This window comes from Tauraco erythrolophus, chromosome Z, assembly GCF_009769465.1.
Source record: "Tauraco erythrolophus isolate bTauEry1 chromosome Z, bTauEry1.pri, whole genome shotgun sequence".
NCBI classification, from domain to species: Eukaryota; Metazoa; Chordata; class Aves; order Musophagiformes; family Musophagidae; genus Tauraco; species Tauraco erythrolophus.
The window spans coordinates 54,668,869-54,696,291 of NC_141496.1; the positions used below are offsets into that span (position 1 = coordinate 54,668,869).

A 27,423-nucleotide genomic window follows, 5' to 3' on the forward strand; every position below is an offset into this window, starting at 1 on the left:
ACCTGTCATTGCTTCTTCTCTTTGCCGGCTTCTCTTTTGTGCTTGAGTTTGTCCAGGAGCTCCTTGTGCATCCAGGCGGGCCTCCTGGCATTTCTGCCTGACTTCCTCCTTGCTGAGATACATCACTTCTGAGCTTGGAAGAGGTAATCCTTGAATGTTGACCAGCTCTCTTGGGCCCCGCTTCCCTACAGGGCTTTATCGCATGGTACTCTACCAAGCAGATCCATGAAGAGGCCAAAGTCTGCTCTCCTAAAGTCTAGGGTGGTGAGCTTGCTGTGTGCCCTTCTCAGCTCCCTAAGGATCTTGAACTCCACCATTTCATGGTCATTGGCTGCCCTTAAGCTTCACATTCCCCACCAGCCCTTCCTTGTTGGTAAGAACAAGGTCCAGCATAGCACCTTTCTCCATTCGTTCCTCTATCACCTTCTGGATTGCTTATACCCTGCTGTGTTGTCCCTCCAACACATATCGGGGTGGTTGAAGTCCCCCTGAGGACCAGGGCTCATGAAAATGAAGCTACTCCTATGTGTCCATAAAGAGCCTCATCTGCTTGGTCTTCCTGCTCAGGTGGCCTGTAGCAGACCTCCACTACAATGTCACCTGTCCCTGCCTTCCCTTTAATCCTGACCCATAAGCTCTTGTCGGCTCCTCATCCATCGCCAGGCAGAGCTCCATGCACTCCAACTGGTCACTGACATAGAGGACAATACTTCCTATTCATCTTCCCTGCCTGTCCTTCCTAAAGAGTCTGTATCCTTCTATTCAAACACTCCAGTCATAAGATTCATCCCTCCACGTCTCTGTGATGCCAATAAGATCATAGCCCTGCAGGCGTGCACACACCTGTAAGTCCTTTTGTTTATTCCCCATGCTACGTGCGTTTGCGTAGAGGCATTTAGGTTGGGCCCTGATGAAGCTGACTTACTGGCTGGAGGAGCTGGAATTCCTTTCTGCTGCACTTCAGGTGCTCGCAGCTTGTCTTGATCAAGGTTGATATTGTCCCCCTCCCATATCAAGTCTAGCTTAAAGCCCTGTCAATGAGCCCTGCTAGTTCATAAGCACAGACCATCTTCACCGTTTGAGAAAGGTGAATCCCATCTGGCATCAGCAAGCCTGGTGCCATGTAGGCCATCCCATTATCAAAAAACCCAAAACTGCGGCAGTGACACCAGCCACAGAGTCATGCGTTAATAGACTGAGTGGATCTGTTTCTTCCAATGCCGCTGTCGGCAACTGGAAGGAGAGAGACAAAAATAACCTGTGCTCCAGATTCCCTTACCAACTGTCCCAGGGCCCTGAAGTCTCTTTTGATCACCTTCGGACTATGCCTTGCAACTTCATCAGTACCCAAATGGACGAGCAGTAACAACTAACAGTCCAAGGCCCATACCAGGATAGAAACTGTCCTGGCGATGTCCGTAATCCAGGGCTCAGAGAGGCAGCAGATTTCCCTAAGAGGACTATCTGTCTGGCTATTGAACCTTCTGTTACCCTGAAAAGTTGCCTGCAACTATAACCCATCTTTTCTTCCTCTTGAAAGTGGTCATGTTGCAGGGGGTAATCCTTTCTGACCCTGGCAACACCTCTGCTTGTAGATGGACGATCATCCACAGAATCCATTGACTGGCCTTCCACATGCAGAGCCTCATACCTGTTGTACAGAGGCACCTGAGAAGGTGAGGTGGGCAAGGAGGGGTTTGCCTGCCACCCCAAGAGTAGACTTGCCTCTATTCACTCCTTTCCTTTAAGCTACTGCCTTTAGCCTGAAGGAAGAAATAATGAAGGAAGGTGTCTGTTTTCTCTATCTAAGTGAAAAGGAGCTATGCATTTAGAAGCAGGACAGAGTCACTGGTGTCTTGATCTAGTGGAGGTGAATTTGTTGAGTTTTGACACAGACTCCAATTGGAGTAAGACATGGTCCTCAGTGTTTTGGAGGTGTCATGGTTCTGATTACATGGTCTGAGAGTCACACTATGTGTCCAACTTTCCCCTTTGACTCCATTTCAGGAGACATTAAAGCTATTCTCCACAATAGAATGTTAAAAAACAGCTCTTTCTTTTGAATGTAGAATTGTTTTACTGTTTTATGTAAACATTTCTATGCCACTACTCATGATCCAGTATATCTTCTTTCTGATACTTCTCAGGCACTAAGTGAGTCTGCAAGTGGCAGACAAGTGGCACAGCACAGAACACCCTTACTAGAGATTGAAGGGTCTTTTTCTCGTATGTTTAGTTTAAAAATCATTGCATTGAAAATTGAAAACCGTGTGAATTTTAAGAGGTTAACATTTGCATTAATTCAAATGACGTAGTGCAGTTTTACATAATGAACAAATGTTTTGTAAGATAAGGAAGGTGCCATTTTCCCCAGAATTAATAAGGTCTGTTGAAGAAAAATGAGAATATCTTGCATTTGCATGGAATACTTGTTACTGCTTGTTGTCTCTTCTTTGCTATTGATACTGTTCTTCCATCTTACAAAGTTCTTTCGGTGTTTACTGGAATTCATGATTTCAGGTTGGACATAGGCATGACTTAAATGCAGAAAAAGAACCTAAAGCTCAAACAGCAATCAAAAATGCCATTACATGCATTATCCTGGGAAGAAGCCTTTAGTTTTGTTACTGAATTTCTCCGTCAACCACAACACATTTTGATTAAATACCAAAGGTCACAGTAACCATTGAGTAGTGAAGTGATCTGATGTGCTTAGCTCTCACATTGTCACATATACCTTTGGGCATGGTCCTCAACTCTGGTTGACTTGGTTATTCTAATAGTGAAATTTGAGAAATGATGTTGAATTTTGTATGTAAACCAATTTAAAATTATTGAATGAAAAGTGAGAAATAATGAATTTTAAATGCCATTGAATGAGCGTTAAGTCTAAAATTCTGTTTCAGGGAAGGGTTGCAATCTCAACCTCTTTTGCTGTCCTTCTGTGATACTGCTAATAGCCTTAAAATTTTTGGTTGAAGAAAAGATAACAAACAGTACCGACAGTCAGAACTGGAGCTACAGTATGAGAGATAGTAGTTCTAGAGGGAAGAGCTGGCAGTGGATTGTGCTTATGGCTGGGAAAGGTCCACTTTAAACAGTTATTTTTGTTGGTTCCTGGACCAAAAGCCAGTTCCCCACATCTTGACCACAAAATGCAGATGGCAAAAATGTAAATGTGCAGAAGTCTTTTTTGAGGACAGAGGTGAGTGGGAGGAAATCCGTTAATGAAATCAAACCAGTATGATTAAAATGTGTAATCAAATTTATAGCATTTACTAGATTTTTGGTGGTGGGAGGTGGTAATTGTATATATTTTAGTGCAATATTGAAACAGAAAGAAAATCTGTTTTTCCAGGAAAGAGCAGGAAAAGAGACAAAAAGAAGAATGGCTTTCTGTTTTTAAGGTTGCCTGACGAAACACATAGCAATGGAATACAAAAGGCCTCATTCTAATTGAATTACAAACTGTGTAATAGTTTAAACTGCACCAGCTGGCCTTATGAAGCTACCATATTCCTTGGAGACTTGTTCCTTGGATCCTCTTAAGAATCTTACTAGACCAGTTCAACATTGCCTTCTGAGTCTTAGTGCTGAAATACCAAGATGTATAGCTTAACAGCTCAATCTTTATTAAACAATAACTAGAGTGAAGCATAGCACATGGTGTTTATGCATGTGTGTGTTTAACTTGTATTAATTTGTATTTATTAGTATCTTTCTCCCTGTCTCTTTTCTTCTGCTCTTTGTTGCTTTGGGCTGTCACATCCTGAAGCAGTCACAGCCTTATAGATGACTCCTTTGTTTGATGAGGATTGGAGTCACTGGGTAGTTCTGTGGAGTGCTGCTACACGTTTTAATTAATAAGTTCAGTGTTGATCCTGGGAATACTTATAAGAGATTCTTCTTGTAGCTGAATTTTCTTAATACGTCCCCGAATCAGATCAGCAAGGGAAAAAGTAAGGCATGGGAGGTTTTTGAGGCTTAATAAAGTAACTACATTCAATTGAGCAACAGTCTTAAACTTGCACCAGACAAGTAAATTACTTCTGCAATTGGTCACGTGAGGTCAACTTCAGATTATTTTGAAGTAGATTGCCAGCTGTGCATTAGAAGCACATCAAACTTTGAATGACAAACTGTCAGCAAAGAACAGGACAATGTTTGACCATTTGTCTTTTGTGTGGAAAGCTCATGTGGTCTGATATGTAGTTGTTTTGCTTCATTGGTCAATAGCACACCAGCTAAAAATATCTGTTTCTTTGAGAACATATGGTGTTTATGTATTCTTTAAAAATTTTCAGTTGTGCTAATCCTAAATGCTTTTTTCTGTTTTACTTTCCAAAATACTGGTTTTAATAGTTTTTTTAATACAAGCAAAGCCATTGATCTTTCACAGACATAATGATTTTCATTTGTTTAAGTGAAGATTCCTGTAACATTTAAGCATTTAATTAAGGAAGGCTTGCTATTAAGTAACTTAATTTCTGTATGTCAGAATGTGTAGTTTTATAACACTGTATCATGTGTCTTACCAAGGAAATTCCACAAGTTTATAAGAAAAAGATTTCTGTTTAGTAAGATACATATGTCATCCCTGGATTTTTCCTTTTTAATACTGAATTCAGAGAATAACATACTGATTAATATCAGAGGTATCCTGTCACATCAAAGTAATAATGCAAGTTTGCTTTAATAAGGCTTAAGTTAGAGAAATGAGCCTGTCGTCTGATAGGCTTATGTACACACATCCCTCTCTGAAGTCAGATCTCTAAGGTGCAAATATTCTGCATTACTTATTTGTTTGTGAAAGCTTCAGTTCTACTTTTTAAGCATGAAGTATCTTGCAGTATAATGACCTTAGTAGATGCCCAGGTGGGCAAAGTGAGACGCTCGATGTTCACTGTGAAGCCTATATCTATTCTCACCTTTGTTGTATCTTGCATCCCATGGAAAGGATGGATATATAGAACGTATTTGTGACTTGAATAATGGTGAACTGTGGGAAGCAGAAACCTGAGGTGGAGGAGTGCTTTGCTGTAGCTTTGAAAGTCAGTTTAATATCCCTGAAGGTAGGACACAAAATCAGATGCCATCTGCTTTTCTCATGCAATTTGAGAAGACCATCAGACTGCAGGATGTACCCTTGGGTTGGTAGATTTAGGCTGCGTCCCTTGACATCAGGACATCTTGAAAGTCTTACTTTTTGTCTTTCTTAATGAATTACTTCATATACATTTTTTCCTTTTTTACAGTATTCTGTAACTTCTCTCAAGACCATCCCAGAATTATGTAGAAGGTGTGATTCACAAAATGAAGACAGATCAGGTATGATGCCTATTTCTGTCCACCCATCGTTTTCTAGGCTGCTTTTTGTCATGTACAACTTGGCAACAATAGCTTCTTGGCAGTGCTCTGTTGTTTTGTTTTCTCTCATTTTTGTACAGCTTTCTGGAAACATGACTTTTTTTTTTCAACAGATGTTAGTTCATTAGAAGGAAAAAAAGTTCCAAAAAAGGATTTGGCTGTATACAGATAAATGTAGGGCTTCATCTCAGCAGCTCCAAACCACAGTATATGCAACAATTTACTTGAAAACCCGAGAAACCATTGGTGACAAGACGTAATAATGTAGGCGCCAATGAAAAAATGTTGGATACATTTACTACCCATATGGCCACGACTAGTTTGAGGGATGATGTTTTGCCAGAGTCTTAAACTGTATCAAGGATGCTACATGATAGAATCTACTCTAAGGCATACTGTAATAGTTAAGATTAAAGCCAAGTTTTTGAGTTTAATAGTGTAAACTAAATGAAGAATCATGGCATATAGATGAGAACCAGCTGGAGACCTTCCCCCTGCCCCCCTGACAAAAAGTACATTCAGTGTTGTTTTTCACTCTGTAAATGAGATTAATCCCTTTTGTTTTTCTCTTCCTGATGGAAGACAAATGAATTGGGGAGAGGAGCATTTTTGTTGAGCTATGAAAAGTTTATTGGGCTTTCTGATGCTTTAATTCAACTTTCATTAACGTTGTTTCATCAAATACTTTTGCAACAGAAATGAGAGACCTGGAATTTGTGGGACAGTAGAAGGCTTTAACAGCTGTGCTATACTTTGGCAACTTTCTGTGTTTCCTTTCAGAGAGTTGTGAGTTTCCAAGGTGTGTAACTAAGTTGAAACTTTCTGACAGCTACTTCTTCAATCGAAGTCATTAAAGGCCAGGTCATCACAGCTGTATGCCGCTACGCCTGGCAATAAAGGGAGGCAAAGCTCTGCTTACCATACCCGCTTGCCATGTCACTGCCCGCACAGGGCACAGCAGTGACTGCACTCACAGTATTACCCACTGCAAGCAGAGGCAGGGAAGAAGTGGAAAGGGAGAGGACCCCTGATTCACCCCCCTCAATTTGCCTTGTCTCATTCTACTCCAATCTTCCCCCTGTCATCCTCTATCCTCTGCCATTCATCCTCCATATTCCTGCCATCCTCCCCATCCTCCCCCATTACACCCTTCTGTCCTTGCCCTGTCTCACTCCCACCCCTCTTCTTCTCTCTTCTTCCTATCTTCTTAGTCCTTCTTCCCTCCTTCCTCATCTCTTTCTTCCTCCCTTCTTCCCTTTTTGTCCGCTCTCCTTCCCCCTTCATCCCCTCTCCTTCCCTCCTTCTTACCTTTTCTTACTCTCATTCACACCTCTCTCTCCCCATTCTCCCATTCTCACCCAATTTCTCCCCACCATTCTTCCCTCCATTCTTCCCTTATTCCTCCTTCCCTCTTTCTTCCCTCTTTCTTCCCCATTTCTTCCCTCCTTCTACTCCTCATTCTTCCCTGCCATTCTCCTTGCCAGTCATCCCCTCATTCCTCCCATTCTCCTCACCATTCTCCTTCCTACCATTCACTGCCCCTCATTGTCATGTCCTTCATTCCCCACCCAGTACCCACCTCATCTCTTCAACGTCCCCTTCCCTGCCCTGTTTTCTCCCCACCACTGTCATTATTAGCAGCTGATCATGTGGCAGCAGGACATTATCTCGTCTTGTCATAAGAGTTAAAGCCATTGTTTGCTCAGCTGCTGCAAGAGCAAGGTGAACCAGAGAAGGAGTGCAATAATAGTCCCTAAGATATATTGTACTGAGTGGTCTGTTCATGAGGACTCCTCACCTACAGTGGCAGCATCGATATCTGTTTTCAGGAAGAAAAGTATATTGTTTTTAAAATTCAGATAGTAGTCTTAATGTAAAATGCAGACCAATAGCAAGGATGAAGCACTGGTTTTGAGCTCTTCCTTAAGACCATGGGATATTGACAAATCAGTGCGTAGCTCTGTTGTTTCATGGTCGCTTCTGCAGTCGGACGTTTTTCTATGATGATTTTAATTACATCTGCACTCATCTGTTGCCTTGAAAAGGGGTTGACAGAAGCAAGTACAGGCATTGCTGGAAGACAGTAGTAGCACTGGGGAGTCTGCCAGTGGAAGTTAGTTCACAGCTTTGTTTAAAAGTCTTGAGCCTAAAAAGAAGTCTTTAGCACTGATAATAGTATTAGCAAACTGGAAAGAGTACCAAAATCTATTTTTTCTCTCCTTATCACTTATGAGTTTTGGTGAATTGGAAATAGTACTAAAATCTATTTTATTTTTACTCTGCTTAATCATAGAGTAAACATATAGTACTGAACAGGAAAGTGTCACTTAACATCTCTGTAGAGACTTCAATATCTGAAGTATCTTGAATGATCAGCAGAGCTGCATCCGTCAACATTGTGTAAGGGAAATCTTACAGCAGCCTTCCAGTACCTAAAAGGGACCTATAGGAAAGCTGGAGAGGGACTTTTGACAAGGGCATGTAGTGGTAGGACAAGGGGTAATGGCTTTAAACTGAAAAAGGGCAGATTTAGATTAGATATAAGGAAGAAATTTTTTACATTGAGGGTGGTGAGGCACTGGAACAGGTTGCCCAGAGAAGCTGTTGCTGCCCCATCCCTGGAAGTGTTCAAGGCCAGGTTGGATGGGGCTTTGAGCAACATGATCTAGTAGAAGGTGTCCCTGCCCATGGCAGGGGGGTTGGAACTAGGCGATCTTTAAGATCCCTTCCAACTCAAACCATTCTGTGATTCTATGTGTTAATTTTTCAGAGTTGCTTTTGATGCAGTCTCTTGCCTTTGTCATATTGTAGACCATTAAAAAAACGTTCTGGAAATTATTGTTGCTATGTGCTATTTTTGATGAAGATAGACTGTATCTCAAATTTTTAGTAGGCCTGACATTCATGCTATTTTATTAGTAGGCTTGACATTCATGCTATTTTATATCTGTATTCTATTGGCAATTTAACTAATTACACATAGAAAAACTCAGTAGTTTTACAAAGAGCTGATCCAGCTTTCTACCTCATACTGACTCCTGCTCAGTTAGAGGTTGTATTTCTTCTTTAAAACAGAGAAGAATGTGGAAGTAGAACTAGCCAAGAATTATTTTTCAAAAGAAGTAAAAGTTAAACATGTTAGCCATAGGATTAGATATGTCAGGACCTTAATAATTAAAAAAATAATTCTCTGTCAGCTTTGTCTCAGAAAAATATGTAGTTTGCTAAGATAGTTAAGACAAAAGTATATAAGTATATATATTTTCTCTATATAAGTATAGAGAAAGTAAGATTCAACTTTATACTTAAAAATGCAGACAATCATTTTAGCCAACAAGATTGTTAGAACAGCTTTAAGCCAGACGGTTCCTCTTTATGGAATTACAATTTTTAATCATATGGCTGATATTATGGAAGTCTTAGTATTCATTGTTCACAGATAAGTTCAGTAAATAGCCCTTTAAATCCCATTTTCTTTCCCAATTTCATGTGAACATTGAATAATATGTTAGTAACGTATGAAAGTGTTTGGTTGTATTGTTTTCAAATTACTCTAAGCACTTTTAATCCTAGGCAAACATACCAATGTTTACCGGACAGTGTGCTTTCTCAAGCATTTCACATAGATCTTCAACAGATTTTAGGGGTTTTTTAACTGTTGCTGCCTGCCTGTAACTTTTGCTCAGATTACTTGTTCTTTTGGAAAAAGAGAGATTAGAAAATCTGAGAAAGGATTTCCCTATGTGTAGTTTTTCCTCCCTGAATTCAGGGAGAAAAGGTATAGGGCAAATCCTGGTTTATACACAATAAAGAGTTGTGAAGGGTAATTGTTTTTCTACCATCACGCTTCAAGATATGATCTTTATAGCTAGCGTAATAATGACTAAGATGGGCATTGTTCTTCTTCAAAGATAGAAAATTAAAGAGTGTCATTTAAAAATGGATCTAGCTAACTCATTTGTCTGAAATGAAGTGTTAGCCAGCCTGCTCATTGATTTCCGGCATTGTCTAATGTAGAGTGATGAATTGAAACAGGAATCAGTCCTTTATGCTTTTATTATTAAGCATGAAATTGGTTGCTTTCTCTCTGGGCAGATTTTCTAAGGCCACTTGAGCAAATGGTTCAAGACGTCTGTGTTCAACACGCTTCACTGAGCCGTATTGTTGTTGAAGTATATTCTGTCAACTACAATGACTTTTGGTTGTCATTAAATGTATGTCTCAAATGAGGACAATATCCTACTCTAGATCTTTATTCACAGGTTGATAAAAGTGAGTTCATCTTTAATCTCCAGCTGTTGTCCTGCTTTATTCATTCCCAAAGTAACTGTCATTCACAAAATTCTTCAGAAGATTAGTTTCCTCTTTCAGAAAAAGAAATAAATATGAAAATATAAAGTTGCACACAATTTCTGTCTCAAGCTCTTGGTAGTTTTTTAGCTATAAGAGAAATTTGAGTAATATTTGATTAGGAGGCAGTGTTATATGGCATTAAATTCACAGAGTCTGTTGTGCTCCAAATACCTCCCATGTAACTATGTCTGAAACAATACAGTATTGATTGGATAATTCCTTGGTAGAATACTGAAGAATTTTCTCAGAAAAAAGTGATTATTAGTATGCAGTGACACTTCTGATAGCCATGCATAAGTCCTTTTCCTGCCTAGTTTTCATGTCCTCTTCCTATTTTACACATTTTGTGCCAGAATGACCACTTCTGATTCTTGATAGAACTTTACTTGCCACCTCCCTTTTACATCCTTACATCAGTCTGGACAAGGGCAAACCAGTTTATTACTTTGGAAATTTTTTTTGCCTCTTCTATATTCTTTACTTTAGAAATGACTGCTTTTATAGTGTTCTGTGGCAGGGGAGTTGGAACTAGATGATCTTTAAGATCCCTTCCAACCCAAACCATTCTATGATTCTATGATTCTATGATTCTATGACTCTTCCTCAAGGCAAGATAAGAAAACTTATGCATTCACTGGGACTCACATTAACGTTTGAATTACCTGGAAAAGATGCACTGTTATTTAAAAAGACGAATTATTATTTACCTTGTTTGCCCTTTCTATCTTCTTTAGAGTGGCTTCAAATTCCACTTAAATGGGAACAAACCCTCTGTTCTTATCTTTGCAGGGTTCTTCTTTAATTCAGATTCTCATAATATAGAGCTGACATTAAAGAACCCTAAAACGTACTTGTGGACATTATTAATATATTAAAACTGTAAAACAGTGCCACCTTCAGTTAAAATTGTTAAATATTATTTCAGTGATATTAATAAAACAGTAAATAGATATTCAGAACTGGTTTTGGTTATCCATTGATAGGTGAGGGACATCCCTTCCTCCATGTCTTGGACCCCCAATATTGCTGCCAATGTTGGAGATAAATTGATGTTAACAACCATGAGAAATTTTCTAAAAGTTTCCCTAGTGTAGTCAACACCTCTGTGTCTGTATGCAGAGTCAGAATCATGGTGCTCTAAACGGACCTGGAATGAGCACAAGTCTGAATTGATTCAATAGTCTTTACTGCAGTCATATCACAAGGAAGAAGCTCGGGCATTTCTTCCAGAGGACAGTAAAACTCCCAGTGTGAAACTGTATATACTTACTGCAGGACCCCAAATGATTATATAGTAGTTGAGCAATATGGTGAAATACTGCATTAAAAAAATATTTAATAGGTACGGGCAGTTGTCAATGCTAATCTCAGGCTTCTTTAATGATGATGATGGAAAGTGGAGTAAACTCCACAGTAAGTGGAGTCTTAAAGGAAGTTTCAAATGAAGGAAAGTCATTTGAATGCCTTCATCCATTGGTAGCAATGTAGTCAACCTAATAGAGTTTGTTCTGATTGATAAAATCATAGAAACCCAGAATGGCTTTGGTTTGAAGGGACCGTCAAAGATCTAGTCCAATCCAAACTAGTCCAATCACCCTGCCATAGGCAGGGACATCTTTCGCTAGATCAGGTTGCTCAAAGCCCCATCCAGCTTGATCTTTGAACACTTCCAGGGATGGGGCATCCACAGCTTTTCTGGGCAATCAGTTCCACTGTCTCAACACTGTCATTATAGGGATGCAAGACCCTGAACTTGGCCTTGTTGAACTTTATGAGATTTGCACGGGCCCACTCCCTGAGGCCTGGTCAAGGTCCTTCTGAGTAGCATCCATTCCCTCAAGTGAACCAGCTGCGCCACTCAACTTGGTGTCATATGCAAGTTTTTTGAGGGTGTACTCAATCCCACTGTCTATGTCATTAATAAAGATATTGAACAGTACCAGTCCCCAATACAAACCTCTGAGGAACTCCACTCATTACTAATCTCCATTTGGACATTGGGCTGTTGACTGCACCTCCTTGGCCGTGGCCATCCAGCCAATTCCTTTTCCATTAAATATTCCATCCATCAAGCCTATCTCTCCAAATCAGAGGCAAGAATGTTGTGAGGGACTTTGTCGAAGGCCTTACAAAAGTTAAGGTAGATGACATCAGTAGCTCTTCCCCTGTCCACTGTTACAGTCACTCCATCGTAGAAGGCCACTAAGATTAGTCAGGCATGATTTTCCCTTTGTGAAGCCATATTGGCTGACTTTACTCACGTCTCTGTCACCAATATGCCTTCACACAGCTTCCAGGAGGACCTGTTCCATGATCTTCCTAGCCACAGAGGTGTGGCTGACTGGTCAGTAGTTCCCAAGGTCCTCCTCTTTACCCTTTTTAGAGAGTAAATAATTGAAGCCTACATGATAAAGAAGCTTCCAGTTGTGTTGACAGCAAGACCAGAGAATACCTCCCAGTATTGTGTACTGGGAGTTTCCAAGTACATGCTGACAAAGTCTTGAGATAAAAGTCCCCAGACAGCGGGCTTTTTTCTTTCTTGTCTCTTTGTCAGTTTTGCACTTTGTTTCCAGTTCTGCTACTGCCTCCAGGCAGGCGTCATTCTTTCAGGGTGATTACATTTTCATCATATCATGACTTAAGTCAGAAGGCATCTCTGAAGGCCATCTTGTCCATCTCCCTGTGCTCAGCGCGGTTCCAGTTACACCAGATTGCTCAAGGGCCTATTCGCCAAATGTTTGCTGCAATAAAGAACATTGCAACCGAGTTACTTCGGGCAAGTGTTATTAGGGAAGCAACCATAGTGCTCCCACTTCTTTGTCAGCAAGAAATAACTGTTATTCAACGTCAGGGGTTCATAGACCATTGAAAGATCTGTTTGGCATGATAAGATCAGCAGATAGTCTGACCATAGTCCAGGACTATCAGCTCCAGGGCCCAAGTAGCATGTTCCATTATTCACAGTTTTACTGCGGTTTGTGATGGCACCGGTATGGAGTTCATAGAAAACAAAAGTTGAAATACAGACAGAGTTAGCAATGTCTGGATACAAGCCAGGTTCTTAGGCGGAATCATTAATGGCATTGTTGACTGATAACTGTTTGGATAAAAGGAAGTTATCCAGTTTTTCTCTTGAACAGTGACTTCAACACAGTTGACTATAAGATACTGCTCTCCATCCTGAGAAGGAACAGTGATGGCAAGCTGAGAAGGTTCAAGGATTTAATTGAGAGATGTATCATAGCAATAATGATCACTGGTTGCCACCTGTGGAAAACAGTAGTGAACTGATACTTTTTCATTCTTGTTAAACCGGCATGTAGATGTCAAGTCACCTAGTAGAGCAACATGGACTCAATTGCCAACTGATATGCAAATGACTCAGATCTTTACGTTCATTTTCCTGCTTGCCTGCACCGCTGCCTGTTGCATGTCCCAGCTGTTCAACAGCAGCATTCATGACTACGGAACATGGGTCAAAGTGTAAACCTAAATGAGTCCATGGTGATGATGACAGAAACACACTGTTAGGAGTTTTGACTATTTCCTCAGTCAGTCAGTGCTCTTTAAATGTCAGTAATTCAGGGTTCATTAAAATCTGGCATAGCAACAAGTACCACTCTGCAGTATGTTCAGTTTGTTTTGTAATGGTGCTAATGTGTGATACACAACCTTTTGCCACCTCCTTTTTGTGTCACCAGTGCTGTAAACTTCATGAAGCCATCATCATTTAAAGAATGTTACAGTACCCGTATGCCAGGAAGACAGGCTCTTGCATGCATACCAACAATGAATTTCAGTAGTAGTTTCCTTATAGAACTGAAGTAAAAGCTGAGTTCTTTGTTATTTTCATTATACTCAGGTCAATTTAAAGGCATTCTGATGCAGTTTCATCCATGCATGAGGTAGTCTTGATGGTTGGACAAAACTCATGTCGTTACCCTATAATTCTACAGATGCTCATATACTGGATAAAAGTCCCCCTTCCCACCTCCCCATGCCCTAGATACAGAGGATGTTGAAAAATACTCTGAAGTGTACACATGCTTCCAATTGGAAACATGTTATAAGGATCTTTTTTAGAAAGTTCAAGGTAAATTTTGATTCTTAAAATAAAATCTGAAGAAGTGATTAAATTACAAGAGAAGTTGCTTCCTTATTGTCTCCTTTTCTGATAATTGGCCCTTAGTTGTTCTAGGAAATCTATAAATTAACAAAGAAGTGAAACTATAAACAAGCCTACAGACCTCTTTATTCACATTTTGCATCTTCTCTTCCTCAAGAAGAGCACAGAGCACAATATATGATGAAGAAATACTTTTGCAAATTTGACCCATGCAGATTTTCATCAGATAGTGTTTTCTTTAGTGCCAAGGAAATGCTTTGGCATCTCAGGTCTCTCAGACAGCATGGCGCTTCTTTACTGATGCGAATGAAGTCTCCCCATTTTTGTGTTCCTCTCTATTTTTACTTCAGCAATACAACGATGGGATTGTCCAAATCTCTCATATTAGTGAAAAAGTTAAAGAAATCATTTTGACAGCCTAGTTGAAAAAAAATTTGTGGTCTCCTTTTTACATTCAAGATGCTGGTGCACAGAAGAGATATGGCTTATCCAAGATTATACCAGAGTTATTTGTTTGATTCTGGAATCAAGTTAGCTGCTCCGCATTCTAGTCCGCTGCCTTAAGCTCAGACCATCCTTTACTATTGTTTATAAAAGAATCAAACAGTATTTATTTGACCCAGACTTTTGATGGCCCCTGCCTGATTTCATAAGTATGTAGAGATAAGCAAGAGGCTTTTCCTGTGAAGCAGCTGTTGACGACTACTCAGATAGCTCTGCTGTGCTGTTGGAGGACATAGGAGTGCTTGCTTTTGCTTCTTCAGGGAACAAGCATTTGAAAACAGAACAGAAGAGATTCAAGCCATGCCTTGGTCCACTCTGGCCTGTGGTTTCAGTGTTGTGTACGGGGAAACCATGCCGTAATTGCCTAAGCACTGATGCAGCCTGTACAACACCCGAGTAGAAAATAGCACAAAGGATTGTGTCTACCAGTTTGACTGACTTACTTCCGTGCTGCTGCATGGTTAAATGCTATATTCTAATCCTTTATTAAATGCAATGTAAATTCATCATCCCAGTTAAGTGAAGAAGTTCTTAAGCCAGTAAAATACATTGCTAAATGTTCTTGGTTTGTTTTCTGGATAAACAGTGTTTGTAAAGAGATGTTGGAAATTAAAACAGTGAAAACATGCAAGTACCTTGCTCCGCTCTAACTATAATGAAAGCAAAGAGGAATACAATGATCCAAGCCAGATTTGTAACAAAGGTTGTTGCTTCTTCAGAGTGTCCGATTTTACAATTTTATTATCAGTGGTTTATGTAAATGTGTGTTATTAAGGCTAGAAAATGGAGAAAGCCAAGCAACAAAATAAATGTAAGCTTAAGTAAAGTGACGACAAACAAAACCTTTTCCTCTGTCTAGACCCCTGTGTTGAAAGCAGTGTTTTCATAAAAATCAGACAGAATTCATTTCCATACTGAGTGCTTAATAGTTCCTGTCAGAACAAAACAGCTGGGAAACATATGGTATCCATTTCCCTGTATCACTTGGAAAAAATGTCACATGTAAATAAAACCAACATAAAAGTGTAGGCCTTTGAACCTAGAATCTTATACAATACATAAATAAGTCAGTACAGTGCGTTCTTTGTATTGGCCCACTAAGTTACATGCCTTTTGATTGTTATTGTTTTTATTTCTTCTTCGGAAATGTGTTCTTAAGCGCTTCCAAAAGTATTAAGGTAATTTTCAGACATCCGTAACTACTAACTATACTAATCTTTCAGGCATTAATGTTGCACTGAAAGTGTATATATCCATTTCCTTAGGAAGGTGTTCATGGCAAATTGTGTGTTTTGACCACAAATTAGATCCCATTGATATGCAGTTAGCATGTGTAATAAATCTGCTTTGTTTAAACAATATTCTTGGCTTTCAGAATGCATTAACTCTTCGTGTACATTGAGAGGGGCATAGAAACTGCCTAAAGGCTTTAGTGGTTTTAGTGTTGTCCTTCAGCTGAATAAAAAAATAAGGAAAACTCTGCCAGAGTTCCACTGATTATGGAGATCATAAATATCACCAACTGTGACTGTGAAAGAATGCAGGTTCAGCAGGATTGAGTTCAAGGTCAGTAGGATTAAGAGTTCAGGTGCCTTGAGCTCACTTTCTTCTCTCCAAGACAGATTTACTGGTCAAACTCCATATCCTGCAGTGCACCTAAATAATGGTCTGGAAGGTCCAGAGTTCTATATATGTATGTGTATGTTTGCATATATTTGTATAAAGGATACGCGTATAAAAGACATGGAAAGTTTGACAGAGAAGCCCAACGTACAGAAGGAAAGTGGAAAAGGTTTAATCTTGAGATCAGAGAATCACAAAATTGTTCAGGTTGCAGGGACCACTTGAGATCATCTAGTCCAATGGCCCGAGGACTGTGTCCAGTTGGATTTTGAGTATCTCCACAGATGGAGACTGCACAATGTCTCTGGGAAACTTGTGCCGGTGTTTGACCAGCGTCACAGTAAAAAGCATTTTCTTGTGTTCAGTTTGAATTTCATGTGTATCACTTCACGCTCATAGCCCCTTGTCCTGTCAGTGGGCATCATGGAGAAGAGCCTCTCTCCCCATTCTTTGTTGCTTCCATCACGTAATTGTACACAAGGATAGGATTCCTCCTGACCTTTCTCTTCTCCAGGCTGAACAGTTTCTGTTCATATGAATTTCCAATTCTTGTATGAAAAGTACATGTCCCAGAGATAACAGGCATTGAAAAGTACATGTCCCAGAGATAACAGGCATTAAAAATTGTTACTGTTGTTAAAACAAATCTACTAAAAAAGTGTTGACTAACCCTTTTGTTGACCACCCAGAAAATCATCCTGCTCCTGTGATGCATCTCCATGCAATAAAAAAAAAGCAGAGTGCAAACCAGCGTAGTTAGGCAGGACCACGATAAACGCTGCTAGACTCTTATTGATGTCCATTACTTGGTTAAAACTACTTTATTTGTAAGTCATTGCAATGTATGTCTTGTTTGAAGAAAGTTTCTTTTCTGGAATGTCAAATTCTTCAACTGTTTTGATGGAAATGCCATCAAATCTTCTTAGATATGCATGTACCATGTTATCATGTAACTCTTGTTTCTGGTGTTTGGCCAGGTAAATCTTTAAAGCATGCTATATCACATCCCATGTCTGGTAGTAATCACTTCTAAATCACATTCCTCTATTTCTCTAGTTTCCAGCAGCAGCTGGAACTGTGGAGTCTCAAGTCTTATCGGAAATGCACAAAAACCAACAGGAATTGCAGATGCGTGCAATAAATTCAGACCAGTGAAGAGGGTTTCCCCATTAAAGCACCAGCCAGAAAGCTCTGAGAACAATGAAAGTGATGACCAGAAGAACCAGAAGGGAGAATACCAGAAAGGCAGTGATTCTCAATCTGCACCTCCAAATGATGACCAGAGCCCAGGAGAAGAAGAGAGCCTTAAAAGTAAAAACATCGAACCCACTGTTCTGCTTGGGGAGCTGGAGCACTATGACCTGGATATGGATGAAATTTTGGATGTGCCTTACATCAAATCAAGCCAGCAGCTTGTTCCTTTTACAAAGGTAGCTCCTGAGAAAAAACTTTTGGGTGTATGTTCAACAGTGAATGGTCTTAGTGGCAAGACCTGCTCTGCAGGGAATGCAGAGAGCTCGCCTGCTGGCGGGACGCAGTTCTGTGTGCTGTCTCCTGTGAAAGGCTCTCAGCTGAGAAAAACACAGCCCATTGTCTTTGATCAGCACAAGCATTTAACAGAAGAATTAGAGCTTTCCCAGCCTTTAGTTAAGTGTAGCTCAGTCCATGAATCTGAAGCCCAGGGCAAGGGCTTCCTCAGCAGGACATTTGTTGATCCTCACGCTCACAAAACTGAGAAGACTATGCCAAACTGCCACCTGAGGACTTTCCACCTGCAGACAGCGGTGGCAGAAAGCAAGCAGCTAGAGGAATTGAGTATGAACTGGAGCAGTGCAGAGGGCCCCGAAGAGAGGAGCGAAGAGGTGAAAAAAATTAAGAGCATCTTAAACATTGTAAAGGAAGGCCAAATATCTTTACTGGTAAGTATCAACTTTTTCATAAAACATATAGAATAAGGGCAATCTGTGATGTGGTTTGTTAAACCAGCAAAGGTGATGAAGTGCGTGTTTTGAACCGCTACCCTTTTTATCTCATTTGCTCCTTAAAAACTGAGCGTAAGGGCTTCCAAACGGAAAGTCTTAATCTTTAAATCAAGAATGTAGCAAAACCAAGATACTGGGTTTATGTAAATGTGGCCAAGATTGCTAGTTTGTGCAGTACACTGCAATCATATAGAAGGTATGTTGAGAACACTTAAATAGTGAATTTAAATCTTAATTGAGTTTTGCCTTTCACAACATTTGTGGGTCACTTTGTTCAATTATTGCTGGTTTACCTCAGTTGTTATTTAGAGGCTGATGATGGGAACAGAGGGGCTTCTGTTGTATTCTGATTATTATTCAGGAGTGTTTACGCTGCCTTGTTGCAGCAGCATTCTCAGGCAGGAGCTTTCTCTAAAGCCTCATTGGCCTCTGACCCATATGAAGTTTTTCAGTAAATTCTAATACTGTCATCAGGCACTAGCAATGACGGTTTCCAAAGTAACTAGATGCAAGTTAACACAATGATGCAGAGCATGTGATCTCCACTCAGAGTGGCTGGTGGAGGCACAGTGTATATCTAAGAACTGTTTTTGTTAGATTTTTGTTTAGCTTCTCTATTTACTAGTCTAGCTCAAGCACAAAGACACGCTATTAAAGTAGCAGCAAGAACAAAGGCAGATATTCAATGACTAGACAGAGGCAGAAAAGAATATTAGATTGCTCAATAAGAAATGAAAGCAAATTAAATTCACCCTAAAATAGGAATTGGGGGAAAAAAAGAGGTCATCATAGGTAGGTAGGTGGAAAGAAAATCTATATGTTAATTCTGTCTTCCTTCTTCCATTTTCCTTCTGGAGTTTCTCAATCCAATTGTTTTGTCTCAAAATTAGACTTGGGCAGAAATAATGTATTAGGTCATGCTTGTGTAGTACTTCAGGTAAAATTCCAAGTTTTTTTCATGGAAACAAGCTATGAAATGAAAATCTTCTGTCATGTGTTTTAACTACATTTTAGATTGTGCTTAACACAGGCTGCCACTTTTGTGACAAGCAAAACTGATCAGGAACTTTTTTAGGAGTCGTGGATGTTTTCTATTCAATTACTCATCAATACAATAAAAAAAAAAAAAAAAGAAAGAAAAAAGAGAGAAACCAAACACAAAATAGACAGAAATTATGAAAATATGGATATTTTGGCAGCTAGTTCATTGATCAAACTGCTACAAAGACTTAAATCTACCCAAGATTTTGTGCTGTTGTATGACAGTTGCATGAGAAGGAGAGAAACTACGCAGTGAATCAAGCCAGCGAGCATCCTTCTGCTAATAGTAGCCAGGCTCTACATAGTGAAGTGAAAAGCTCCCGAGTTTGAGTTATAAAATAATATGCCCATGGGGAAACATCTTTATATTTGACTTCTGTCTTGGGCTATGAGGCTTAATGTTCTGTGTATCTTTTTATCCTTAGTTATAACATAATGCCTTTTTTGACAGCCACATTTAGCAGCAGATAATCTGGATAAGATCCATGATGAATGTGACAACAATCTGTTGCATGTAGCAGCATCAAAGGGACATGCAGAATGTCTGCAGCATCTCACTTCTTTGATGGGTGAAGACTGTTTGAATGAACGAAACATTGAGCAGCTAACTCCAGCTGGATTAGCAATAAAGGTAACAGTCTCTATCTCTACTCCAATGGGATATAAAGGTCATTAAGTTTCTTCCTGTGATGGCAGTAATACATCCAGTAAGATGCTATCTTTCAAGCATTTTGTTAAGTGAGAGTGAAAAGAACTCTTGTCTGCTACCACATAAGCAAATAAAAACGGATTGCTATGCAGAGTACAATATTGGCTGTATAGCACTGACGTTTTATACACTGTTGTCAATGCATATACATTCATTTTTAAATCAGTTAACTGACTCTAAAAAAAATTTTATATTTTAAGGAACTTTCATTTAACTCAGACTCAGTTGTTTCTTTCTAGAGAGCATAACAGTTTCTTGGTTTTTTACAAATACAGGTATAAGGCAAGTGTGAGAACACATTTACAAAGCATAAAAAAACTCCGATCTCCATCTGGAGGTGAAACTTCTTGATTATCTAGAACAGCCGCATCCAAGTTAAAATGTACATGTTACGGAACAACCTGTGAGAAACTGCAAAAATTCATGTGAAAGCTTACAGGAAAACCTATTATGTCAGAAAATGTTAAAATTATTGGTGTTGCTGCAGTAAAATAAAACATAGCAGTGTACCAGAAGACTGATAATTTAGTCGCACTGATTCTGTTTCTTTAGAAAGTGGGATCGAATGGTTGAATGCCATTCATTTTAGCCACTAAGTACCTTAAGAATAAAAAAGGAAAGGGTGAAGTATAAGACAAGAGTTTCTGTTTCTTCCAGGATTTTATTGTTATTTGCTTCTTGGGAAAACTTTAGAAACTGATAGAGGACTGGTAGATTCCAGCCTGCAGGTTTGCATCTTTGAGACATCATTTCTATGACCTAAGGCACTGGTGCAGGTTTCAGGGTTTGTTTTTTTTTATTATTTTTCTGTGACAAGCCATATGAATACAAAATTAAACTGATGTCTAGTTGTACTGATGAAATGCTGTTATAAAAGTGAGGTATTTAGCTTCAATACCTTGACGCATGTTCAAATTGAATAGTTACAGTCTGACAATTTAAAGTCCTACAAGTTTAGTTGGAAATAATTTTCTTTCTTATTTTGTTCAACCTAGGTAGATAATGTGTTTATAAGCCAATAAAACTTTTGTCTTTTTCTCCAGAAAGGTTGACTTTTTAAATAATTGATTCCTTCAGTTTCCGTAATACTTGAGCATGCTTTGACATTCACAGAAAAGTGTGTAAATGTAATGGAATTCTGCGTGCAAGTGAGGGTCCTCAGGCCCAAGTGTTTCTAATGATGACCTGTGTGGCTAAACTTGTCCTGGATCATTGCAAAATTTTCTAAGAGTCTTAAAGTACTTTGGCATGACTAAACTTTGTAGCTCTTGATCCTTACTCCCAGTGTTTTTGCACACTAATAGCATGGACTTTGTACTTACTGCTCTTACTTTATGCCGTTGTAACTTCCATAATGTTACATCTTGTGGGACGTGCACCTATGTTCCACAAGAAAGATAACTAGCAGAATGGAACAAAACTTGTATGCAGGAATGGAAATTTCCGTGATAAAGAGTTTCAACAATTTAGAGATGATGCGTAACATTTCCCAGTAAGGAATGAATTAATTAAAACTAATTCTTTCGATTCAAGACCTCTTTCTGACCTTGAGTTATGAGCTAGAGAACAAAAATGGGACAGTATGTTATGGCAACTTGCACTGTCATATTGATAGTTAATTTTAACTAACTATGGAGAAATCATTTTCTCATTAGCAGAATTATCTTATTTAGCAGTACTTTATTTTACTAATTCTTCACCTTAATTTTAAAAGCACAAAAATATTTTACTCAGTCGTGATACAAAGGAAAACAAAATAAAAAATTTTTAGTTAGTCAAGCATACTAATATTTGAACCCTAATATGGTGAGGAGGCTTTTTCTAGTGTAATAAAAAGAATACAAGTAGTTTCATTGTTTTACTTCATTACTGAAATTGAAAGAAATAGAGGAAAACAAGTAAAGTAAGATGGTGTGCATTTTTCTGTTTTTATACATACATTATGTATGGAAGGAATAAGACAAATATCAAAGTAATTTTATTCCAATTTTTCTTTCTCCCATATGATTTTAAATGGGTTAATATTTATAACATTCTTCTTGTTTTATAAAAGTAAAACTGAAGCTTGAAATTGATATTTTTTTCTTTCTCATGGTAACTTTTTCCATTTTACGCACACAAACAGCTTTTTCTGTTATTATGTTGACCTGTGTGAGGTTTTGACTGAGCAATTGAAATACTTGTTTCAGATACAAAGAATATAATGGCCTTTATGAACATGAGAGTTGAAAAATGAAGTAAGAGTGGGCTGGAGCATAGGTCATGCCAAACTGCATTTACCAAGTTACCTTCACTGAAAAGGGGCTGCAGCAAGAGAAGCTGCTAAAAACTCTTGCCTTTACACTGGGCTACAAGCATACTCTGAAGAAAGCGTTCATCTGCTTTCACAGCATCTTCAGCCCACTTCATAGTAACTTGCCAAATACTAGGAGCATGCATAGCAGCGTGAATCTTGAGAATGGACTGTAAAAGGTGTTCAGGGCAAGAACTGTCTTGGTTGTCTATGTACAGTATCTGTTACTATTGGATTGTTAGCCATTACTGCTCCTCCATGTGGGTGCCGATGAAGCCACAAGGCATAGTCCAAGGGCGATCAAGAAACTTCAGGGCCCTGGGACAGTTGGTAAGGGAATCTGGAGCACAAGTATCTTTTCCTCTCTCCTTCCAGTTGCCGGCAGCAGCATTGGAAGAAACAGATCCACTCAGTCTATTAATGCATGACTCTGTGGCTGGTGTCACTGCCACAGTTTTGGGTTTTTTAATAATGGGATGGCCTACATGGCACCAGGCTTGCTGATGCCAGATAGGATTCACCTTTCTCCAACAGTGAAGATGGTCTTTGCTTATGAACTAGCAGGGCTCATTGACAGGGCTTTAAGCTAGATTTGAAGTGGGAGGGGGATAATATCAAGCTTGATCAAGACAAGCTGCGAGCACCTGAAGAGCAGCAGAAAGGAATTCCAGCCCCTCCAGCCAGTAAGTCAGCTTCATCAGGGCCCAACCTAAATGCCTCTATGCAAACACACGTAGCATGGGGAATAAACAAAAGGACTTACAGGTGTGTGCACACCTGTAGGGCTATGATCTTATTGGCATTACAGAGACGTGGAGGGATGAATCCTATGACTGGAATGTTTGAATAGAAGGATACAGACTCTTTAGGAAGGACAGTCAGGGGAGACAAGGAGGAGGTGTCACCCTCTATGTCAGTGACAAGCTGGATTGCATGGAGCAGTGCCTGGAGATGGACAAAAAGCTGACTGAGACCTTATGGGTCAGGATTAAAGGGAGGGCAGGGACAGGTGACATTGTAGTGGAGGTCTGCTACAGGCCACCTGACCAGGAAGACGAAGCAGATGAGGCCCTCTATAGAGAGATAAGAGCAGTTTCATGTTCATGAGCCCTGGCCCTCATGGAGGACTTCAACCACCCCGATATCTGTTGGAGGGGCATAAGCAATCCAGGACGTTCCTGGAATGCATTGATGATAACTTCCTACTCCAAGTCATAAAGAAACTAACAATGAGGTCAGATGCTATGCTGGACTTTGTTCTTACCGACAAGAAACTGCTGGTGGGGAATGTGAAGCTCAAGGGGAGTTGAACCCAAGCTCAATTGGCTATAGTGACCATGCACTGGTGGAGTTCAAGACCCTTAGGGTTGTGAGGAGGGTGCACAGCAAGCTCACCACCCTAGACTTTAGGAGACCAGACTCTGGCCTCTTCACAGATCTTCTTGGTAGAGTACCACCACGAGATAAAGCCCTGTAGGGAAGAGGGGCCCAAGAGAGCTGGTCAATATTCAAGGATCACCTCCTCCAAGCTGAAGAGTGATGCATCTCAACAAGGAGGAAGGCAGGCAGAAATGCCAGGAGGCAAAGAGCTCCTGGACAAACTCAAGCACAAAAGGGAATCCTGCAAAGGTTGGAAGCAAGGGCAGGTAGCCTGGGAGGAATACAGAGAAATTGTCCGAGCAGCCAGGGATCAGGTTAGGAAGGCCAAAGGTCTGATAGAATTCAATATGGTCAGGGACATCAAAGGCAACAAGAAAAGCTCTTATAGGTACATCAGTAATAAAAGGAGGACTGGGCAAAATGTGGGTCCTCTCTGGAAAGAAAGAGGAGATCTGTTTATGCAGGATATGGAGAAGGCTGAGGTACTCAATGACTTCTTTGCCACGGTCTTCACTGGCAAGTGCTCTAGCAGCACCGCCCAAGACACAGAAGGCAAAGGCAGGAACTGGGAAAATGAAGAACTGCCCACTGTACAAGAAGATTAGGTTCGAGACCATCTAAAGAACCTGAAGGTGCACAAGTTTATGGGACCAGATGAGGTGCGTCTGTGGGTCCTGAGGGAACTGGTGGATGAAGTTGCTAAGCCACTATCCATCATATTTGAGAAGTCGTGGTAGTCCGGTGAAGTTCCCACCGACTGGAAAAGGGGCAATATAGCCCACATTTCCCAAAAGGGAAAAAGGGAAGACCCACGAAACTGTAGGCCAGTCAGTCTCACCTCTATGCCTGGCAAGATCATGGATCAGATCCTCCTGGCAACTATGCTAAGGCACATGGAAAATGAAGAGGTGATTGGTGACAGTCAACATGGTTTCACTAAGGTCAAATTGTGCCTGACAAATTTGATCGCCTTCTAATGACGGGATTACAATTTTGGTGGGTAAGAGAAAAGCAACTCACATCATCTACCTGGACTTGTGCAAAGCATTTGACACTGTCCCACACGACATCCTTGTCTCTTAATTGGAGAGGCATGGATTTGACTGATGGACCACTTGGTGGAAAAGAAATTGGCTGGATGGTCACACTCAAAGAGTTGTGGTCAATGGCTTGATGTTGAGTGGAGACCAGTGATGAGTGACATTCTTCAGGGGTTGAGGGAGGTGATTCTGCCCCTAATCTCCGCTCTTGTGAGACCCCACTAGGAGCACTGCATTCGGCTCTGGGGCCCCCAACACAAGAAGGACATAGAACTGTTGGAGAAGGTACAGAGGAGGGCCACAAAGATGAGAGACCTGGAGCACCTCTCCTATGAAAACAGGCTGAGCAAGTTGGGATTGTTCAGTCTGGAGAAAAGAACGCTCCAGGAATACCTTCTATCAGCCTTCCAGTGCCTAAACACAGCCCATAAGAAAGCTGGAGAAGAACTTTTCACAAGGACCTGTAGTAATAAGACAAGGGGTAATGGATTTAAACTGAAGGAGGGTAGGTTTTTATTAGATATAAGGAAGAAATCCTTCACTATGAGGATGGTGAGGCACTGGACCAGATTTCCCAGAGAAGTTATGGCTGCCCCATCCCTGGAAGTGTTCAAGGCCAGGTTGGATGGGGCTGTGAGCAACCTCATCTAGTGGAAGGTATTCATCCCCATGGCAGGGGGGTTGGAACTAGATGATCTTTAAAGTCCTTTCCAACCCAAACCAATCTATGATTCTATGATTACAGATAGGTCCTAATCAATGAGGATTAGGTGTTCAGATATTATATACATAACTTAGGAAGCATTCATTTAATTAGTAATCAATGAAGACTTGAGTTTGTAGGGAGACTGTTCACTCTGTTCCAGCAAATGATCTCATTTAATATTGAGCCTTGCTGTACAATTGATGGAAATAGAACAACGGGTTTGCTCTGAACAATCTGAGGGTAGGGGCCAGATTATGTATGTAATACTACTTGACTGTCATTTTGTGGTGGGTTTATGTGAAACGGTTTTGGTAGCAGGAGAGGGGATTCACCCCCTGTAACTTACCAGGCTCCAAAGCCAGTCGGACAGATCTCTGGTCAAGTTGGGCCCCCACCCCTCTCAGGCCAGGGTCGAGCCAATCAGCACCTTTGCAAATTCCCCATTTAAGACAGGGACAAAGGAGTCCGAAACGTTGGTTTGGACCTGCAGCTGAAGATGTCCATGGCGGTGCAGCTCGGAGAGCTCGGAAGTGCCCCACTGCCAGCGTGCCTCTAGGCTGAGTTCATACAGAGAGGACTAAGATCTGAAACGGCCACACCGACACCAGGTCAGTGAAGATGGAATGGGATGAGGTGTGCCGGAGATGAGTTTCCCCTGCAACCAGTGGTGAGACTGCAGGCAGCCCCCCTGCAGCCAGGACAGACACGATGGAGCAGAGACCCACTTGCAGCCCGTGGAGAAGCCCGCACTGGAGCAAAGATGCCTGAGCATGAGGAAGGTTATGGAGAATGAGACGCACGACAAAGTAGAGATGCATCTAAAGTCCGTGGGACGATCCACGCCGGAGCGGGTGACAGCTCCCTAAGAATCCGTGACTGTGGTAAAAGCCCACACTGGAGCAATCTGATGGGTCAGGATTGCATCCTGCAGGAAAAACTCACTCTGGAGAATTCTGTGGACTGCCTCGTGAGTAGGGGATCCATTGGAGCAGGGGAAAAGAGCATAAGGAGTCCTCCTCCGTTAAGAAAGGAGCGGCAGAAATAATGTGTAACAAACTGACCTGTACCCTCCATTCCCAGTCCCCTGCGCCGCTGGGAGAGGAGGTAGAGCTGGGAAGAAGGGAAGGGAGGGGAGGTGGGAGGTGTTGTTTTTAAGATCTGGCTTTGTTTCTCTTTATCCTCTCAAGTAACTCTTAATAAATTGAATTGATCTGTCCCCACGCGGAGTCTGTTTTGCCCGGGGCCATGGTCAATGGGTGATCCCTCTCCGTTTTCATACCGACCCTCAGCCTTTTTCTTACATTTTTCTCCTCTCCACTGCACTGAGGGGAGGAGTGAACGAGCAGCTGAGTGGTGGCTGAGCCAGCTGGGCTGAACCACGGCACATTTTCGCATTGCCACTTCACTATAATCAATAGGCAAACTCTTATTGATCCAGGACAGCAAGATAAACAAGTGAATTACGTGAGAGCAGATAAAAGAACATATTTTCAAACAAACTGGAATTTAACAACATTTTAATAATTCTCATAAGCTTTTCCCTTTTTGTAGATGTGTTTAGAACTGAAACAGCTGGAATTTCATTATTTTCTGTTATTTCTTTAGAATGGTCAGCTGGAGTGCGTTCGGTGGATGGTGAGTGAAACAGAAGCTATTGCAGAATTAAGTTGCTCAAAAGACCACCCAAGCCTTATTCATTATGCAGGTTGCTATGGCCAGGTATGACTTTCATTTACTTTTTCAAATAGATTATTTAGATGCTCATACAAGAATTTAAATTTAAATCATCCCTATCATTGTGTGGCTTTTAATAACAGATGTCCTTAATTAGTTCAAATATACCAAAATATTTTCCCACTAAATCTGTGTATTTTTTTCAGTATTTTCCCCTTTAAGTCTTTCTTTTAAGCTTTAAGTAGTTTCTAGAAGATTAGCTGGCATATTAGGCCAACCTATCAATCCTAAGAACATCTAGGGAGCTTAGCTGTCATGATCCCTAGGACACATCAGAAAATTGTCAAACATTTTGGAATAGTTCACATTCTCTTTCCAGGAGAGACTAATCTCAAAAAATTTTGGCAAATTGTGACAATTTAGAAATTTAGTATATTGGCAGTGAAGTATGGTGAAACTTGAACATAATCTGTCTAGCGCTAGCCAGTTTATTGAGAATTACATATAAAAATATGTTGTAAACCAATCCTGTTCCACACCTAACTTATCTATAAATCTAATGATGAGAAACCACAGAAGTACAGCATTTCAGTGCTTTGCTAATGTCTGGGGAAACATGTATCAC

The 27,423-nt window shown here is 40.5% G+C and overlaps 1 protein-coding gene across 1 annotated transcript in view; it reads left to right on the top strand.

The window, feature by feature from the left end:
• SNCAIP (synuclein alpha interacting protein) overlaps window positions 1-27,423 on the top strand; it is a 63,905-nt gene that overhangs the window by 9,507 nt on the left and 26,975 nt on the right. Inside the window, exons 2-5 of the mRNA XM_086629322.1 lie at window positions 5,256-5,328; window positions 17,030-17,892; window positions 19,448-19,627; window positions 26,730-26,843. Of these exons, the coding sequence (XP_086485448.1) occupies window positions 5,256-5,328; window positions 17,030-17,892; window positions 19,448-19,627; window positions 26,730-26,843 (1,230 nt within the window). The remainder of the gene's footprint in view (window positions 1-5,255; window positions 5,329-17,029; window positions 17,893-19,447; window positions 19,628-26,729; window positions 26,844-27,423) is intronic.